Source organism: Vicugna pacos, chromosome 3 (assembly GCF_048564905.1).
Source record: "Vicugna pacos chromosome 3, VicPac4, whole genome shotgun sequence".
Taxonomy (NCBI): Eukaryota; Metazoa; Chordata; class Mammalia; order Artiodactyla; family Camelidae; genus Vicugna; species Vicugna pacos.
The window spans coordinates 95,059,239-95,080,801 of record NC_132989.1 but is presented as its reverse complement, the minus strand read 5'-3'; the positions used below and the strand labels follow the sequence as shown (position 1 = coordinate 95,080,801).

At 32.5% G+C, this 21,563-nt stretch overlaps 1 protein-coding gene across 7 annotated transcripts in view; it reads left to right on the top strand.

The window, feature by feature from the left end:
* The window catches only part of NIPBL (NIPBL cohesin loading factor), a 176,097-nt gene that overhangs the window by 106,501 nt on the left and 48,033 nt on the right, over nt 1-21,563 (top strand). For all 7 annotated transcript variants that reach the window (XM_006207665.4, XM_015242078.3, XM_072958767.1 and 4 more), the window contains 10 exons: nt 6,288-6,470; nt 10,763-10,960; nt 11,201-11,272; nt 11,373-11,462; nt 12,942-13,045; nt 15,682-15,768; nt 18,241-18,472; nt 19,297-19,448; nt 20,011-20,091; nt 20,566-20,666. In XM_006207665.4, the coding sequence (XP_006207727.1) occupies nt 6,288-6,470; nt 10,763-10,960; nt 11,201-11,272; nt 11,373-11,462; nt 12,942-13,045; nt 15,682-15,768; nt 18,241-18,472; nt 19,297-19,448; nt 20,011-20,091; nt 20,566-20,666 (1,300 nt within the window). The remainder of the gene's footprint in view (nt 1-6,287; nt 6,471-10,762; nt 10,961-11,200; nt 11,273-11,372; nt 11,463-12,941; nt 13,046-15,681; nt 15,769-18,240; nt 18,473-19,296; nt 19,449-20,010; nt 20,092-20,565; nt 20,667-21,563) is intronic.

Below are 21,563 nucleotides of genomic sequence, written 5' to 3'. Positions count from 1 at the left end.
TGCTAAAATTCTCTATGCGTTCAGCCTAATGTAGTAGAGGTCAGTTGAATAGCTAATAAGAATTTAATACTTAATCAGATTTATTAAAATACTTAAATAACAAATATCAGCATGTGAATTTTGTTGTCTTTGATTTCATATTTTCTTGTTTTTTTGTGATCTTAAACATGCCAAATAGTTAATATTTTGAGCTAAATATTCCTGTCTAAAGTTCGGTATGATAAGTGCATAATAGTAACATTACCACTTTTCAAAAACAATTAAATTTATAGCATCTACTTAGCTATTCACCTATATCTTTCACATATTGAATGTCTCTTAGATTTCCCTTCTAATGTCTTTCCCTTCCAATCCACCCCACGAATTACTTCTAGAGTAACATTTCTGAAGCACAATCTGTTTCTGTCACTCCTCAAAAAGACTGACATCTGAACCCTACCTACTTTTACGAGCTTACATACTTTTTCTCCCTATTAAGTATCTTGCTCTGTCCAGAGCAGACTACTCAAACTCCCTCAAACTTATTCCACCTGGAATGCTTTAGAACAGCTACCAGCTCCTGGTTCTCTGCTCCTGTCCTCCATTGTTCACCTCATCTCTGTTGAAAACTCACTGTGTTCATAAATATCTCCTAACCCCTCACAATTAATCATTGTCTTTTTCTTGTTTCTATAAAGTATAACTTGTACTTCTTTAGAAAAATTCATTTCTCAGGTGAGTATACTAGCATTCATCTCCTTCAGCTCCTGTTACAGTTTTTACAAAGATGCAACATGGTGTACCTATCATTTTGCATTCTGTTTTCTTTACACTTACTATCTCTGTACTAACATTGTTCATAATTATACTGGCTTACTGTTCCACTGTATTCCCCTATTGTTTGACATTTTGTTGTTGTAGTAGATAAAACTGACACCATTTGCTGTGTATTTATTTTCTACACTATTAGCAGAGTCTGAGAGTATACACATTTCAGCAAATTGCAAGTAGATCTGCAGAACTCAGAAGCAAAGCCTGGATCATGTCCAATCATTTCAAACAGCCTTACGCATAGCAGTTAACTTCTAAAGGCATTGCCATGTAAAGCATAGTTGTAAACTTGATCTTTTCAGTAATGACCATGAATCAGGAAGTTGTCTTGTTAAAAAAAGATGGATACAGTGCTTTTAGAAAGATTTAGATAAAAAATAATTAAAAGTAATTTCTGAGCAAAAAGGTTTTATTGTAACCAGGCTTCAAAATGTAACATTGGCAACTTTTATATCAGGCTTACATGCATAGATAATTAAGCTCTCTGATACAAGGTAGTCGATATTCTATCAACCTATGATCAATGAAATCAATTTTATTTGAGTATATTATTCAAATTATTATTTATTTTTCATTGAACCTGTAGTTTAAGAAATAATGGGCTAAGCCCACACATTGGATTAAGTTAATTTAGAAGAACTTTTAAAATCTGAATTGACTCCTATTTTGAGATGGCAACCATTAAACTTAAAAAGACTTTCAGACTTTTTTGATTGTGACCTAAGGTAAGAAATAAAATGCATGTTGTGACCTAATACACATATATAAACACATAATAATATCTACCTCTACTACAGAGGTATTTTGTCTTTAATTTTAAACACATTGCTAGTCAAGATCCACAAAACTTATTCCTCAACTTGCTTACAGGTCAAAATCTGCTACTTGAAAATTGCTGGCTTAAATTAAAAAGGAGACTGGCCAGTTGTTAGGTTACAGCATTCTTTATTTAGTGATTATATACTGCTTATTTACATTAGTTTCAGGAGTATTTCTGAAAGACTGTCAGAAGGAGAATAGGTTTAGATTTGACCCTGATCACCCCTCCCTAGCCACAGATGAATAACTGCTAGTCTTTCTTTTTTAAATTAAAAAAATTTTTTTTGTAATCCTGAACAAGCTTCCAGCTAATGCTTGGGTTCTCTGCCTCTTTACCAAAATTATAGCAACTTTATACAAGATTATCTCATTATGCTTCACTTACATTTATTCTAAACCATAAAAAAAAGCAAATCCTTCAACTGTTTCCTGACCTTTTTCTTTTAGAGGATGTAGTAGTCTACCTCATCCTCTCTTTCCTTAAATTAAGACCTCCTCCTCAGTTATAAACAGATCCCCCCTTCTTATTACCCTGATGAGTTAAGATCTACCATAGAAACTGTTCCATTTTCATTTAACCAAAGAGCCTTAGCACCAAAAAGTGGTATCTCCTTTCTCCTAGTTTGCTATTGCTCTTTCCAAATAATTACCAAAATACATATGTCAGTTCTTCCTCTAAGGGCAGTGTTTTGTGACCTCAAAACTTTTATTCGCCAATATTCCATGTCCCTACATTGACTCCGGATTTTGGTCCCTAGCACACAATCTTCCTCTTTACCCCTAGTTCTGCCAGCAGATTATGTAACCTGGGCATCTCTGTAGAAGGAATATTTAATGTCCTGGTCTCACAGTTGAACCCCACGTTTTTTCTGCTTCTCTTCAGGTTGTCTTCTTTTGTTTCTGCCTCCCAAATGTTAACTTTTTTCAGGGCTTATGTCATCAGCAGTTCATACTCATTGGATGCACTTCCTATCAGTGGCTTCAAATAAAGAAATTGGCTTGCATTTAGGAACCATTTGCACCAAAAAACATGTGTCTTCAAACTATATTAACTTAGGATTCCAAGAAGGGCAGATTGACAACCTGTACTACTAAATCTTTTTTCTTTTTACCCCAAATTGATGTAAAAGATGCATTTATGCTTTTCCTCTGTAATATGGGTAGGTTACTGGGAGAATTGAGAATTGTTGAACTACATTTTGCCTGCCTAAGATATTTTTTATAATTTATAGTATTTGTAGTTTGTTTCTTGATATGTTTCTGGACATGGCTGGCTTCCATTGCCTGAAACTTCAGTCCTAAAGAGTTCATTAATTCAGGTGGTTTATTTTAATCTCAGGGTTGTTTCCCCATTTAAAAAATCAAACAAAATATGATGGTAGTTATCAAATCAGTGACTGGGAGTTTTAAGTCTTTTGATGACTTCTGGTTTTAATAATCTGGTAAATGTGCTAGTATGAGTGATTTATACTAGAAATCTAAGATTGTTAAAATATAGGACATCTAGAAGTAAATGTATTCTTTTGCTTTAGTAGAGCCAGAAAATAGATGCACTATATCTAATGGAATATATACCTAAGAAAGCTGCAAGTGTGATGCCTCATAAAAAATTGTGTATAAGTGACATCATCCTTCAAACCAGTAACTTAAAATTTTGTGGTAATTCAAACACCTGATTTAAGGAATAAAGTAGTTGGGATGAAAGAAATGAGGTGAGAAATATAATCTAAAATATTAACACTCTGGAAATTTTAAGAACAAATAGCTCTGCAAACAACAGTAATTTCTGAAATCATCAATGTATTAAATAGTCAGTGAGACATTACATTTACATTAAATTTACATTATTTAAATGATTGCTTTCTAATTCAGAGAAAAGAACATAAAATATATTCTAGGGACCTTTTGAAGTACTCATTGTTTATTGATTTCTATTGAAGCTGAATCAGTTATCCAGTCTTTGATGTATTAAAGATCCTGAGCATGAATGTAGGAATGTCATGCATTCTGTTTCTTATCCTTTGTAATCAAGAGACCTGACTGAGTCCATTCATAAAGTGTTTTATAAAAATGAAGAAAAGATGTGATTAATTCAGAAAAGTCATAAACCTGTGAGGTAGATATTTCTGTTTAGAATAATATAGAGTTCACTTTCGGAGGTCAGTACATGGAGAAATATTAATCATTGCTAGACTAATTTTTTTCAATTGTTATCTTTAGAAATGAACACTTGGTCTTTGTATCATGTTGCCACAGTTCTTAGAGTTGTACAGAGGTTAAAATGATGTACAGAATAGTATAGCTCTTAAATCTGATAGTATTCTTTTTAATTTAGGGAGTAAGAAACAGGAAACTACAATGTATAAACTTGGTACTTGCTTTATCAAATATAAGACAAATTTTCTGTATTTGGCTATTGTGAATAATTTTTTTTAAGAGAAAGAAGAGACCAGAGTCCTTGTTCTCAGAATGTAATAAACCATTGTAAAGGGAGTGCAAATGCCAATACATATCTTAACCCTTGATTGTTGTATATTTATCTGGAAGATAATTCTGGGATATTAGTATCAAGTCAGTATGTCTTTGTGAGTGGGAATTTAATCTAAGCAAAACATAATCAGGTAAATCTGCTTTTTAAAAAGTCTCATGGTGTACTAAAAGCCAAATACTATGGGTTATCTATATATATATACCTCAAAAGATTATGATCTTTTATGTAGTACAAAAAAAGAATTTCCATTTTTAAAAAAAAATTGGCAATGTCTTCATTTGTGTAAAATATAGCAGTTCCAAAACTATACAGGAAGTATATATGTAAGTGAACACAAGAAATTGTGAACTACAGAGTTAGGCAATCAGAAATCATTTATTGACCGTCCATATATACATATTTAATGTTATAGGCCATGTGGAAAGGGGAAGATACGTCTTAGAAGACATGACGTGATCTTTCCATCAAAAAAACACATATTTAATTAGAGATGTTCAGATCATTAAGGAGTTGTAAATGAGATGCAGAGCATGTTTGCCTTAGGTCTGAAGATACCAGCAATCCAAAGCTGAAGTTGATTTCTTTTACCTCTACCAGTATTCTAAAGTGAACCTCACTGGTAAAATACACTTAAATTAAGAAAGCCAGAATGAAGAAACGATACGGGATTTGAAAATGACACAAATGTGTTAAACGCAACATTAGTGTGTCAGGATTCTAAGCAATGAACTCTTTTACCAGTTATGAATATTACATCTTCGTTGGGTAAAATTGTGGCTATGAATGTCCTTAGAAGACTGTGAGACTTAAAAGTCACTGAAATAACTCCTTCATGATGTTAAATAAAAGTTTCATGAAGAATAAAAAAGGATTCTTCACTCGAGATTTATAATTTATGTTTCATATTCTTAAATTATTAGTATTGTATTTTCTTGAGGCTTTTAAATTGTCTTAATCAGTACCCATTTGTTTTTGCCATTATATATTTTTATTCTTCACATAAGCACTATTATCATTTGAATGTTACAGTCTTGATGTTGATTATAGTTACTAAGATTTCCTGCTGTAAACCACTAAGGTAGTCTTTGCTCCCAGTTCTTAAATTTAGCAGGTAAGATATCATTCTTAAACTTTCACTCAAAATTTTACATAGGTAAGTAAAGTAAGTTAAAGTTGTCATCTTTAGTAGTCATCAAGGACAAATTACCGTGAATAAATAACTTTTGCTACTTCTACTTTATTTTTAAGCTCTCAACAGGATGTTAAGGATTTATTTCTTCATAGCAGCTATTTGTGTGTTTGTATATATGTGTGTAAGATTAGATAGTAAATACTACGGTAATGGTTCTAATTGTATTATGTTGATATATGTTTATCCTGTCTTTACGCTTTCATGAAAACATGAATTTATTTCATAACAGATTTGAATTTACTTTTTTCAGTTATAGACATTTATATTTTAAAATATTTTTGTTCTATTTATCTTGCCTTTTGTGTTTTTATTATCTTCAGTTAAATGCATTCATTTATTTGTTTGAGGAAACTTTCCTTAATACTAAAGGCATTACCATACTTCTCAAATAGACAGTAATAGATAAAAGCATATAAAACTCTTATCCTAGCCATCACTTATAACCACGAAGATCCTAGAAGAAGAGAAGGAGATTATAAGTGTCTTCCGTCTCTTCTCATTTGTACTGAGGGGTAGCAGGGTAGCATTACTTCAGACTAATGGTTCCAGACCTCTATAAAGCAAATTTAGGGGCTACCAAGAATCTGAGATGTGCCTACTACAAAGATACAGTGAATGTTTAGTTTCAGAAAGCTTTTAGTTAATGCAAACAAATGAAGGTATTAATTATATCAAAAATTGATGATATAACTACCCTTCATTACTATGGTGATAAGCATCATATGTTAGAAGTTGTTATATAATTTTATATATATATATATATATATATATATATATATATATATACACACACACACACACACTGCATTATCAGTTTAGGGTTAAGACTATAGTTTTAAATATAAATGTTTTACTAAGATACAAAGATGACTTAGAAAACTTTAATGAATATTAATAGTTTACTTTCATTGTGCTAATTTAGTTAAAATTTCTTTTGTCTTCAGATTTATATTTTTTGTTACTTTTTATTAATAGGTAGCATAGATCAATCAGTGTTAAAAGAATTGCCCCCTGAACTCCTGGCAGAAATTGAATCCACCATGCCACTTTGTGAACGTGTGAAAATGAATAAACGCAAGCGTAGCACAGTTAATGAAAAACCAAAATACGCTGAAATCAGTTCAGATGAAGATAATGATAGTGATGAAGCTTTTGAATGTAAGTATCACATAACTTTATTATTACTTTTGAATTGAAAAGCAGAATGATGTCTTTGTCTCATTTATAATTTTCTGGGTTAGTAAAAGTACAATGATCTTAATTTTTAATAATTTAGTATAGCAAGTCTTTTTCTTTATATTTAAACAATGTGTAAAAGATCAGTTGGCACCAAGAAAAAAAATTTAATGAGTTATATTTAGTATTAAATAACAGATGTCTCTGTATGCATTTAGCATACATTTATTGAGCTCCCACTATAAGCTAGGTGGTAAGAATAAAAAGATAATAGGATGTGGCCCCTATCTTTGAAGAGCCTTCAGTCTAGTGGGGGAAGTATGTAAACAATTGTAGTACAGTGAAGAGAGTACAGTGATAATATTAAATCCAGGGTGCCATGGGAGCACATTGGATTGGCATCATAATCATACTGGGGGTTCAAAGAATGCTGACTGGAAGAGGTGACACTTGAGTTGAGTCTTGAAGGACACGTAGGAGATAGCCAGATGAAGAAATATTTAAACCATACTATCACTAAATTATGAATGGATTAGCCACATTGCCAATTATCTATGTGGTTTGGACCTGGCTTCTCCTTTTTGCCCAGCTGTGTCCTGGAATTCCTCCCTTGTTTCACTGTTTTCCAGAGCTGGCTTCTTCACTACACAGCTACCTCTCTACAACACTGTGATCACCTGTCTTTGCACTAGACTTGCTATACCTCGCCTGTCTTCCTACTGGTCCACTGAAAAAGTTCTTCTCTTTTATCCCTATCTTCCTTCTACTGGAGCAAGAGAATTGAGCCTAGCCAAGAGGGGTCAGCAACCTTGTTTGACTTAAACGGCATTCAGTGGAAACAGACTATGGGAGATCTTCACTTGTGTGCCAACTGACTTAGTCATTATGACCAAAAGAAGTGGGAAGACAACCAGTGTGTTCTACCTTTTCCACCTAGTGTCCATAGATTAAGGTGTGACAAGCAAGTGCAGGAAGGACAGATGCATGCTGCCATTTTTAAATGTGTATTACTGATGGAAACCCTTCACCTCCAAAGTTTTTAATCAATGTTCATTTACTCTGATCTTAAACTTGTGAGCTCTTGAGCTGTGAGCAGTAGGCTATGAATACTGAACAAATCTGAACAGTTTTAAAATTAAAATAAAATGTATATCAAAGTTAAGCTGATATTTAATTATATGTATAATTGTTATGATTTGTCTTATTATGAGATGTATTTATATGCATTATATTTCAATGGCTAAAGTTAATACCTTTTTATTATAATCAAACATTTTGGTCATACTGGAACATATTCTCTGGAAAGGGAGAGGAGAAAGGATATCTGCTGGCCCAGAGACTCACTCCCCTTTATATACATGCCTCTCCTTCACTCTCCCTCCCTTCCCCTAATGCTTTACCCATTTCTAAAGGGAATAGCTAAGAAGAAGGAATTTCTTGATTGCAGATTGATTTCAAATCACACTTCAACTCCAGTTAATTGAGAGTGGCTGCCTTCATTGCTAAGCTGATGAGAATTCTGAAGCTGCCTCGCAGTTAAGTAAAAAGGATAGCATAATCAGAAAATCCCACCAAGTGTACGTTAGAGGAAAGAGCGACACATGTCTCATGTTTGTCATCATTGCAGCCACTGTTTTTTTTTTCCCCTTGCTTTCTATTATGAGAGCTATTTTCTCATGGGAGCACATAGTTTCATCTTAAAAGTCATGGATCTCATTATATCTATGCCCAACTATACTGAAAGTTAGTTAGAAAACTGAATTTTAACTCCTGCTATGAAAAAGAGAGATTTCTCTGGGTTTTTCAGAAGACCTTAGAATAGCTTTCTGAGGCTCTTTTGGTTTGTTTGGGGTTTTTTTGTTTGTTTATTTCTATACAAGTATCTATAGAAAAGTTGACTCTACGGCCAGCGATTTGAGTGATGAAAGACTTCCAGTTGGTAGTTGACATAAACCACCAATTATCATTCTACCATAATAAAAGCGATGTAATGAAAATAGAGTACAATACAAAATGTAAAAAAAATTATGAGAACATAAGCAGCAAGTATTTTGCTGCTTTGAAGGAGAGAGATTGTTTTTGAAACAAAGTTTTACTGCAGTTCAATCAAATTATTTTCCAAAAAAATCTAAAGCTAAGGAAATAGTTTTGTTGAAGGGTAGGGGGAAGGATTGAGGGGTAGCTTTGAAAGTTGGGCCACGCAGATTTGGGTAGTTATAGCACAATTATAAGATCTCTGGGTTGCTGAGGAAGGAGGAGGAAAGATATAAGAAGCTAAAGAAACATATAGGTGAAATTTGGAAAAGGAAGGTGAAAAGCATCCAAGTCCAATTTAACATCCCTCTCTATTGAGCTCTTCCCCTACTTCTCTCGGGATGACAAGAGAAGTAGAGAACAAACAGGCTAGTCGTAATGAATTGGGATCCTGAACCTCGTTACAACACGTAATGTTTCATAGAAGTTGAGGGGTTTTTTTCCTAATTTGTTATTCCATTTTTATCCAAATTGCTTAGTTTAATGAATGTGAAACAAAAATTTCCAAGACCTGAAAAAACTACCACCAACACAGCTTATCGTATGTACTAACTATAACATTTTTCAGGCATTTTCTACTCATAGAATTGAAGGCTTGAAATAGATTTCTTATGAAATTAAAATTCAGAAAGACCAGAAATACATAAATGACCTGACAGATGTATACATACCTACTTAAATGAGGCAGCCTCTCTTTAAGAGAATGTACTGGGACACACCCTAATCATAAAAGAGGGGGGGAATCCTGCCTCTCCTTCATATTTCATAGTCAGAGTTATGCCTAATTATAAAGAAAATCATTGAACATTTAAATGTATCCATTTACATTTATCCTTTGGTTATGAACAATCTTGCTGTGCCAAGCCTATGACTACAAAGACGACGAAACAAAATTATCTTTTTTGCCATGGTCAGTAGATTCTTGAATGAGAATAACTAGGGCAGCATATAAAGGTAAGGTTAGCCACTATGTAGACATTGATTATCCACACATAAGGACACTGGCTTGAGCAGAGATTAAGTGCATGGGCCAAAGGTTGGCATCCCTAAATCTAAGCCAGGTAGGAGACTAGGGACTCAAGGAAGAGTTTTGTCTTAAGTATCGGGTCTTGATCATAGCTTGGGATCCAGAATAGAAACGAGTCACATGAAAGCAAGAGAGTCAGTTTCAGATCGACAAACTGAAAAGTAAATCACTGTCAGCAACAAGTGGTCACTATAACAACCAATATACGATCCTAAGATGTAAAAGATACCAGTTTTCTATCCTGGTTTTAACTTGGTAGTGCTACACCCTAGAGCAGGTATGGTAAATATTTTTCACTTGTATTCCCTCCAGCTCTCACTGGACACACATTTCTAAGCAGTCGTTCTTGCTGAAATATGGTGCTTTGTCTCAGGGCTCAGAATTATTCTCAACATTATGCTCTAGGCAGCAACTACCAGTTGATCAGAGTTGATGTGTCAGATGAAATCTGTTTGCCAGTTCTGCCTAGAGGCTCCTGTCAGTACTGGTGATTTTAGCAGAATGCTTAGACCTCTGGAAGGATGGGGAAAGAATTGAAGGTAACATATATAAATATGCTTATCTAGCATGCATAAGCTTAAAAGCTATCTCTTTGGGATTAAGCAAGTATATTGTTGGAGAACTTAATTCAGTGTATGAGTATTTACAACTATACAGGTTTATTCTGTCTTTGTAGCATGTGATATTAGATAATCAGTCTGTTGAATTTATAGTCAACTTGTGGACTTAATTTGGCTGTTAATTGATAGTGTACATGGTTACCCACATTCTGTAACACTTTCTCAAGTTTACTTTTCCTTCAAACCCTGCTTCCCAACAATAATTCGGTTGCTTTAAGATGTTTCTGTTTTTTTATCCATATTCTAGATAAAGTTTGTTTTACATGCCTTAATTAATCCTGAAGTTTAGGTATTATCTTTACTGACTCACTGAATACTTCTTTGAAATGATCACTGTGGTTTAATTCCCAGAACATTTCCTATCTATATTTATTAGCAAACCCGTTCATGTAAAAATTTTTAAATCTAGATAAATGCTAAAATAAATGATACTATTTCTGTACCATAGTTTATTTCTGATTAAACAGAATGACTCAGAACTTCCCAGGCCCACACAATGAAGATTTTTCCCCCATGTGATTTATTCTTAAAGTACAAGTTTTAATATTCTTTTTAAATGAGGTAAATTATTTGTCATGGGGATTTGCTTCTAGCCTCTAGGAAACGACATAAAAAAGATGATGATAAAGCTTGGGAATATGAAGAGCGTGACAGAAGAAGCTCTGGGGATCATAGGAGAAGTGGCCACTCTCATGAAGGAAGAAGGAGTTCAGGTGGTGGTCGTTATCGAAACCGAAGTCCATCAGATTCTGACATGGAAGATTATTCTCCTCCTCCCAGCCTTAGTGAGGGTAATTCATCAGTGTCAACGGGTTTCTTACATAAGCTGATTTAAATTTAGGGCTTTAAATTTGAAGAATATTTATACCTTTTATGAGTTAATTAATAACACCTAATTTTTAATTAAGATAAAAGTTTGGATTGGCAGTGATTATTATTAAAGTATTTAATGTTCAAGGAGAAAATAGAAACAAAAACAGAAATATTTTCAGTTGTTTCTGCATTTCAGTATTTCTTTTTGTTCATTTTAGTTGCTAGAAAAATGAAGAAAAAAGAAAAACAGAAGAAGCGGAAAGCTTATGAACCAAAACTAACACCTGAAGGTAACATTTTAATTTACTTGTCTTTATTCATAGTCTTCAACTTCAGTTTTCTACTCAGAATGTGGATAATAAGTTTTGTGGTTTTTTTCCTCTGTTACAGAAATGATGGATTCTTCAACTTTTAAGAGATTCACAGCCTCAATAGAGAATATTTTGGATAATTTAGAAGATATGGATTTTACTGCATTTGGTAAAACCATTTAAAAATACATTTACCTCTAAATATAAACTCACTTTAAACTGTATTTATTTACCTATATGTTTAGCTTTCTGCTAGTTACTCTAGTGGATACAGAGCATGGTCTGTGCTCTTAAGAAACTTGAAATCTAGCAGTAGAGTCAAGTCTAGTCTTCGTTATCGAGTACATGAAAACTTTGGTATAAAAATCAAGTATTAAGTATTGACAATGTTCTAAGAATGCTGAGAGTGATACGGAGGATACTAATAAGAGCAATGATGCAAAAATAGGAACCTATCCATCTGTTAATTTGTTCTAAAAGCCAATATTTATTGAATAATTACTGTTTGTCAGTAGTATGTTAAGTGCTAGAGATGCAAGGATAAATAACGCAGCCCCTGGCTTTAAGTAATACAGAGTCTAATATGGAAAACAAAACAGTAAAGCAGTTAGAATACAACAGGGTTAATGTAGTATTATATTTACAATATGTAAAGGTCATAACTATAGATATAAGAATGTTAGGTTTATAAAAAACACTGTTTATAGTGTTCAGAGCTACTCAGCAATTTTATGCTACTTTCAACTCATAGAAACACTAGTGCTGAATTTATACAAGAGCTAGATACAATAATTCTGATATATCCATCCATTTGAAAATGTATTAAAAGGTGTATTACCATTTGTTTTGTGACAGTTGCTTGCTGAAGTATCATTAATGTATTTCCCTATTATTTGGAGTATCTGTTATCATTTTTGAAATTTCAGTTCTGTGCTGAGAAACTATCTTGTCATTTAAGACCCCAACAGGAAGTCATGTGGCACTCTCAAAGTAGGATAATTTGAGGAGTTATTTACAGAGGTCATTATAAAGGTATAAAAGTAGGGGCAGAATAGTGTGGAAACCCAGGGTTAATAGCCATAGAACTGCTACCATCCCTGTCCCCAGAGGAGCAAGGGCAGAGAGAAGTCACCAGAACTCAATAGAGGGAGAAAAAAGTTGTAGAGTAGGTTATCTTGAAAACACCAGTAATCTTTTGGTCAGAGGACATAGGCAGTTTGAGGAAACCTTGGAAGGAAGGAGTCAGGGATATAAATACCCTGACCTCACTCTCCTCTTTGATCTTCTGATAGGGCACCCCACTGGCTGAACCCAAACAGAAGCCAGAGGGCATGGGAGACAGTTGATGTAGTCCATACAGGTCAGCCTCCTGGGGCAGAGAGCTTGGTTGAGAAGGCTCATAAAGTAGTAAATATAAGATATCTATCTCTTCTTCCCACCTTAGTCAGAGCTCTAATTTTAATCCCTGTGCTTTAAACCCTGTCTTCCGTTCAAGTTTTACCTGAGGTTTACAGAGTCCTCTTAGGATGTTAGTTGTTTAGTTTGTTTTTATCTGTTTGTGTATCCAGAAATATTATTAAGATATTAACCTTACTATTTTGAGCTATTTCTTTTACCTTAACTTTGTGTATTTGATTTGGTTTTTCAGGTGATGATGATGAAATTCCTCAGGAACTGCTCTTAGGAAAACATCAGCTTAATGAACTCGGCAGTGAATCTGCTAAAATTAAAGCAATGGGTATAATGGATAAGGTATCTCACTAAAGTAAAATGTATACATTTACTTATCTAATGTTTAAAATTAAAGTTTTAAAGCTGAATTGCAAAGTTTATATAAAGTAAATAATGAAAATTCATGGTTGCCTTCTGAGAGTCTAACAGAGTTATTGCTTTAATAAAAAACAAACAAATCTTGAATCAAAGAATATTTTGCAAATCATCCTAAAGAAAGTCATATTTTTGCATTGAAAGAGGCACGGTCCTTGTAATCACATGGTGACAGCACTTGAAATCTAAATCAAACTTCTGTTGTGTTCTCACCACTCAGTTTATTTTTTAGCAGTTTAATGGGTACATTTTAGAGTCTTCCATTTTCTGTGGAATCAGATCTTCCCCTTCAAATGCTGTAATTAGCATCATTTAAAATAAAACTTGAATAAAATATTGAAACCTTGGAAAAAAAAAAGAAAGAGGCACTGTCCTGGATTTTTTTTTCACTGTATATTTTTTCATTGTCTCAAATATTTAGATTATTAAAATACAGAAATACACTAAATTTTTCTTTGATATTTCCTTTTAGTCATTTACATTGGTGAGAGAGTAAAGCTGTGGTTTCACACATCAATTGTTAATAAGTACACAGCTTCATTACTGTGGGCTTTATAATACCTTTTGTGAGTTGTCTTTCCTCTGAACTCTTTGTTGTTAAGTAGTCTCATTGCACTAACGGAATAGCAGAATATTTTTTCATTAATAATAACTTCAAATAATAGACTAATTTCCTATAATCTTTATGAGCCATCATTCACCCCCTGAACTGCACAATAGCCATGCAAATACAATTTCTAGACGAATCCTCCTCTTCTTCTAACCAGGCTCCTATATTACAGAATTTAAAGTGGACTGGGAAGTGTCTTCATGTTTTTTACAAAATTAAAATATAATCACTTAATCATTTTGCATTCGTTTTTATTAGTTTCAGGTGTACAACATAACAATTAAATATTTGTATGTATTGCAAAATGATTATAACACCAGATCTAGTTAACATCCATCACCATACATAGTTACAGTTTTTTCCTTATGATGAGACCTTTAAGTTCTATTCTCTTAGTAACGTTCAAAAATAAAGTACAGTCTATTAACTGTGGTCACCATGCTGTACATTATATTCGCAGGACTTATTTATCTTATAACTCAGAATGTGCCTTTTAACCACTTTCACTTGTTTCACCCACCTCCATTCCCCCACCTTTGACCCATCTATTCTTTTTATCTATGAATTCTGTTTATTGAGATTCCACATAATAAGTGAGGTCACATAGCATTTGTCTTTCTCTGACTTATTTCTCTTAGCATAATTCCCTCAGGGTCCATCCGTGTTGTTGCAGATAGCAAGATTTCCTTCTTTTTCATGGCTGAATATTCCATTCCACCACCACCATCCCCCCACATGTATACCACATTTTATTTATCCATTTATCTGTCAGTGGACATTTTGATTGCTTCCATGTCTTGGCTACTACAAAAAATACTGCCATGAACGTGGGAGTACGTATGTCGTATCAAGTTAGTGTTTTTGTTTCCTTCAGATATGTACCCGGAAGTGAAATTATTGGATTATATGATAGTTCTATTTTTAGTTTTTGAGGAACCTTCATACTGGTTTTGCATAATGGCTGTACCAATTTACATTCCCGGCAACAGTACACAAGGGTTCCCAAGAGTTTGGTTTTTAAAGCCAGACAGACATTTCACATAATTAACCAAGGATTAATGTACTATTAGTTCATATTGATATTACTGTGTACAATGAGGGATATATTGATTTCTTCTGTATATAAGAATATAGCATTAGTTATCTGAAGTGTCAATGTCAATCTTAGGTTTTATTTCGTAAGTTCCATTCCATAGTTCCATGTAGCTAATATCTCTGTTTCAAAAGGTGAATTTGCTGAGTATTTTCAAAGCATGGATAGTTTACCATAAATCTTAGTAGTTTAATCTGTTGTGAAATTATCTAAAGAAATATTTGAGGGAAATTTTTTCTGTACTCCAGCACAAATAATCAAAATGCACTTTAATGTCTGTTACTCTATTGATCCTCCCATTTGACTCTACTGGCTGATTTAGTTGAGAGTCCTAGCTGCATGATTAGAATCTAGAAGGAGACATAATCAGGGGAATGAGTAACAGTTGCCTCCTGACAGACCCTCTAAATCGAGTACAGATTTTATTTAATGTAGAAAACAGTATTTGTAAGAAATGAAATAGGTATTTTTAAAAAGTGAGAAAAATTTTTACTAAATAAAGCAATGTTATATCACATTTGTAATTTTTATCTTCCCTGTTTCATGCTTACTGTGAATTTTAAGACACCCACTGAATAACGTGGTGTGGAAGCCATGTTATAATTAAATCAACAGATGAAATCTTTAGAGAATATGTGTTTGTGTGTGTGTGCTCATATGCATGTTCATTATCACTTTCACAAGAGCCAGGGGCCAGACATCAGAACAAACTCAGTCTTGACTACCTATCTGGTAAGATTTGAGTTAGTAATAGACATATGTGCCAACAGGACAAAGAGGATAATTGTACAAAATGTTTTTTGAACAATTTATCACTTTTACCATTGATTGATGAAAGAATTTATACTTCTCTTTTAGCTTTCCACTGATAAAACTGTGAAAGTTCTAAATATCTTGGAGAAGAATATTCAGGATGGTTCAAAGCTCTCCACTTTGTTAAATCATGTAAGTTTAAGATCCATATTGTTAATTTTACCCTTACTATTGTTAAGATGTGAATTTTTTCATAAGGAGCTTTGATTTATAGGGAAAATTCCAAATTTCATTAATTTGAGTTTGTTTCCACATCTAAAAGCTACATTAACTAGCCTTGCAGTTAGAATTGCATTTTTAGCAATTTAAAATTAATGTTACACATTGTCAATTCATAACTTTGATATAAATAAGAATAATGACATAGATTCATTCAGTTCAAAGGACCATTCTTTAATCCTACATTATACTCTTCCTTTTGTAAATGTATGAGTATTTAAAATGTCCTTTCATTTATGAAATGATGGTAGTGATTCTTTTTCTTGACCATCCCTAGAGAAATAGTTAAAAACCTTATGGTTATCTTAAAATGGTAATCCTTATGTATTATTTTTATACCTGGCTCAAATGATTGTTGAAAGAATATTAAGTAAATTCACCTAAAGTGCTTAACAATGACTGGCACATTGTAAGTTCTTAATAAATGTTAAGTGCCACTGTCGTTAAATTTTAATATGTTTGTATCAAAAGGAGTAGCAACATGGTGTAATGATTTATGAACTGATCAAAGCAAATTGTCTGAGCTCTACCTTCCTAGCATTGTAGCCAACTTTCAAAGTCATATGTGCATTTCAGTTGATCTTGGTGTCTCATTAATTCAAACACTCATGCATATAGGAATTTTAGAGATAAGAATTTGGGAAAGTTTTGAGTTAATGAAATTTTTTTTTGTATATACATTTTTATTGAAGTATAATCAGTTTACAGTGCTGTGTCAATTTCTGGTGTACAGTGTAATGCTTCACTCATACAGAACATACATATATTCATTTTCATATTCTTTTTCACCGTAAGTTACTACAAGATACTGAATATAGTTCCCTGTGTTATACGGTATAAACTTGTTGTTTATATATTTTATATATATTAATGAAATTTATTTTTAAGTGAGTGATTACAGATGTGGTGTATTTATTATAGAAAAATTACAAAACACAAAAACGTCCACGTTTTCATCCAGCAATAACGACTACTAAGTTTTGACAGATACACTTCCATTCTTATATGTACATACATATTATATGTATTTAGTACATACCTTGGATTATATCTTATGAGGGAAATGTTCTTGATGTTTGCAGAAGCCGCAGGAGTGCTAAGTGATCTGTACTGAATAAAAAATGTAGAAAAATAATCTCAGGTGGTATTTCTGTGGTTTATTAAATATATCCATATTTCTCCAATGCCCTCCTTAAGTTAGTTTTTGAACCACAAAAACAAAGGGCTTAGAGAACTTAGAGTGGCACTCTCCTCTATCTTAAAACACTTTGGCAAGAAATTGCGATAAATATCATCAAGAATCTAGAGTTCTGGAGCACTGCCTGCTTAGTCTTTCATTCCTGAAAACCATAGTGCTATTTAGTGTGTGGCAGTTAGCCTTAATGTTTGACATGAGTGATGAATCTCCTTAACTGACTCTTCCAAACAGCAATTTTAATATCAAAGAAAAGTTACTTTATCTTACTTTTTTAAGTAGGTGTGTAAGAAGTAAAATGAAAGAAAACTAGGAAGAAAAAAGGTAATTGAGTTTTTAGGCATTAGTGATTTAGAAAGCCTTTCTCTGCTTTACATACATTAAACTTTTATTTATTCCTTTTCCCACTGCCCAGTGTATAAGCTTTGAATAGTACACATACAAAAGTTCTCCTAGAATATAAAATTGATATTTCATAACTAAGGATGTGATAAAAGGATTTTTACTTTAAAAGCAAGATAAAAAGCACTTTTTCCCATTTGTAATGCAGGTTGCTGATGTGTGAATCAAAATGTGGTCTTCTGTCAATTGTTCAATTATCTGTTTTAGAAAATAAAGTATATTTTCAGTAGTCTGCATAATCACCACTTTTTAATCGCAGTTCAAAAATACAGTATTGTAGAGAACAGATACTAGGAATGATTGCATCAGTAACATTTTACTGCTTTAAAATAAGGTTCTATCCTTTGTAGTTGTTAATTTTTGCTTTACTCTCACAACAGCAAGCAGAACTTAGAGGGTTTTTTTTTTTAACTATCATAATGTTTATACCCTAGACACAAATGATTTATATATAATTATGATCTTTAGCTAAAATATTTGAATAAAGGATTTGGATAAAGTACATAGAAGGCAAACATAACTAACTTTGTCATCAGAAAGTCATTTAGTGGTGAAATTAGGAGATAAGTTTATTATGTTTGGAAATATTGAAACAAAAATCATATTTAAAATAATATAAGTATTTGTACTTCATTCCTGATATCCTTTAAACATAATTCTTTAAATATACACACATCAGAACTCTTACCATGTTTTCCACTAGTGAAAATCAAATATAATTTGTAAAAACTATTTTAACCTATAAATATGTTTATTTCCATTTCATTAACAATGTGCTATTTTTATAGAATAATGATACTGAAGAAGAAGAAAGGTTATGGAGAGACCTTATTATGGAGAGAGTGACAAAATCAGCAGATGCCTGTCTTACAACTATCAATATTATGACATCCCCCAACATGCCAAAAGCTGTATATATTGAGGATGTAATCGAAAGAGTTATACAGTACACTAAATTTCATTTGCAGAACACACTTTATCCTCAGTATGATCCTGTTTACAGATTAGATCCTCATGGAGGTTAGTTTGCCCTTTTATTCTGATAGTTTTTGAGCATAATATCAAAATTACCCATTATATAATTTCACCATGTTGATTGGATTAGAATGCAGTGACTTAAAATGGCACCAAGACTATAGGATTATATAGATTGTGATAAACACTGGCTTTGATTGATTGGAATGTAGAACTTTTTTTAATCCAGTACTTGCTCAATTAAAATTTCATTAGCAACTATTTACACATAATAAATAATTTCTACTGATCTGGGAAAATCCCAGGTAATATTAGCTTCTTGTTCCATTTATCACTTCCCCCTAATTTTACCCAAAATATTACCTACAAAATGGATTGACTAAAGATGTATATTCTTTCTCTTATTTATAACCTTTATAAATGAGTCGTGTATGTTAACACATACACATTTGAAAAAAGGAGGACAAACTCAGTTTGTGAATCATCTACATTTAATTACCTATTAATAATTGCAAGTTGATTTAAAGGGAAATATAATCTTACAATCCTGCTCCAGTGGAAAAAAATTGAAATAGAAATAAAGTAATATTTTAGACATGAGAATTTAATAGCCATTGAAATGTGCCATGGATTATCTATTATAAGAATGTTCACTTTCTAACTAAATATTCCCTAGAGAATAATTTTCTCTTTTAATAAATAACCAGCTGTATATGACACATTATATTTTGTATATTTTGTATATATATTTTGTATATTATATTTTGTATAAGTTGTGTTCTCTTAATTCAGAAAGCAGTTTTATTACTGTTTAACAAAAATGATTAAAAGTTGATTTTATCCATGTTTGAATTTTTTTTTCATTTTAGGAGGCTTATTAAGCTCAAAGGCAAAACGGGCTAAATGTTCTACCCATAAGCAGAGAGTAATAGTAATGCTTTATAATAAAGTTTGTGACATTGTTAGCAGCTTATCAGAATTACTAGAGATACAACTTCTTACAGACACGACAATTCTTCAGGTAAGTGTTTTTTGAAGCTTTTTCTTTATTTCTAGACCAGACAAATTAAGAATAAAGCTCTTGAGTTTACTATAACCTTTCTCACTCAAAATAATATCAGCACTATGTTAATTTTTTTAAATTCAGAGTGTATTGTATCTAAATTGAGGAGATAAAAGTCTAGGGAATTTTAAAAGGAAACATTTGGGGCAGAAGACAGGTGAACATAATATAAATTCTAAACACTAAATTCTTGGAAAGATAAATGATCATTTCCTTTTAAATATGTCAAGATATTTCTTATAGAATAGTGAACTGTTTTTTACTTTTTATATTCCTGTGACATTTATCAATCCAAATGGTGGAGATTAGAGGAATGGCAGCTATAAGGAAGGTATGTGCTAATTTGCTTGAGGATGAAAGGGAGCAATGAAAGAAAGAACTAGGTGCTGATTGATGAGGAAAAAGTAAGTGCTCTCACTGTTCTCCAGGAGGTTTGTGAATGTTTTGGAATTTAGTAAAGTAGAATGTTACTGAAATCTATTAAAGATGTGTTCTACTTACTCTCTGTGTGTGTTTGCAGGTATCATCAATGGGAATAACACCATTTTTTGTGGAAAATGTCAGTGAACTACAATTATGTGCCATTAAGTTAGTCACTGCAGTAAGTATAATGAGTTTGCATTTTTATTTATCCTCCAGAACGTTGATACCATTCAATCCAAATTTGCAAAAACTAACCCAGATTTGAGTTTTCCATAGGTTCATTTCAGCATAAGGACTATTTTAATGTGCCTTAGATTTTAATCACTTTTGAATATTTTAAAATATTTCAGCTAATAGTCTTTAATATTTATAATAGTCAGAATTATTTAAGATCATGTAGATCTTGTCTTACTTTCCATACCCAAGATATCATATTCCTGTAAATGAAACTAGTACACTGTCACTTCTACAAGAATGTTGTAATTAATGATGGAAAAGTTGAGCAAATTAAGTCATCACTGTTGAAGATTTTGAAAACATTTTCATTCTAAATGGCAGATAATATTTTTTATCACATGGCACAGTATCATTTTTGTTTTGTTTTCAAATAATTATAACAAACTTAATTTGGAATCTTACAATTACTAAACAGGTATTCTCAAGATATGAAAAACATAGGCAGTTAATTTTGGAAGAAATTTTTACTTCGCTTGCAAGATTACCAACCAGCAAGAGGAGTTTAAGGAATTTCAGGTAACTAATTATACCACAGGCTATCAATAATGAAGAACTCCACTATATTGTAGCCATCATATATTTATTCTTCATTTCTGTCTGATTTTTATTTTAATAACCAAATAAAAGAGACAATTTAGTCAGAGCAGCAGAAGAATACCTTAGATATGTGAAGATAACCTTACACATTTGATAGACTTTTAAGTTCAGTGATTCTCAAGTGTAAGGATCTGTGGCAAGGATTTTTCACTCTTGGTGCTGCTGACATTTTGGGCCAGATAATGCCTTGCAGAGCCGCCCTGTGCATTGTAAGATGCTTAGCAGCATCCTTGACCTCTACCTGCTAAATACCAAAAGAAATGTACCCTTTCCAGTTATGCTCACCAAAATTTTCACTAGACACTGGTGAATGTTCCCTGAGGACAAAATCATCCCAGGTTAAGAACCACTGGTCTGTGAGAAGAGCAATAGAAAATATGGCTCTAAAGAGTCAAAGGCAGTTCAAGGATATTATCAGCCTTAGTAAGGAATTTGAACTGAATCCTTTATACAGTAGGAAGTCATTAAATAATATTTTTAAAAGAGAGCTGAAAGATTACTCTACTGGCAGTTTAGAAAATAGACATTAACATTAAATGCTCTTAAATCACTAAGCACAGAGTAACTGAGGAATGTTATCCTGTGGTCAGCATTATTGTCTTGGTTAGCATAGGTAATTATCATCATTATCATAACTGTTTTATTATTCCTGAGTGATCAAATGTGTCGACCTGGCATATGGGGTTATATTTATATTGCTTTGAAGACTATCTTCTGTCAAATAGTTGTTTTTAATCTTAATACTTTGAACTAATTGTGTATTGATAAACATCTGTTGTCTGTTAAACATGAAGAAAAGCTATCAGCATATAAAGG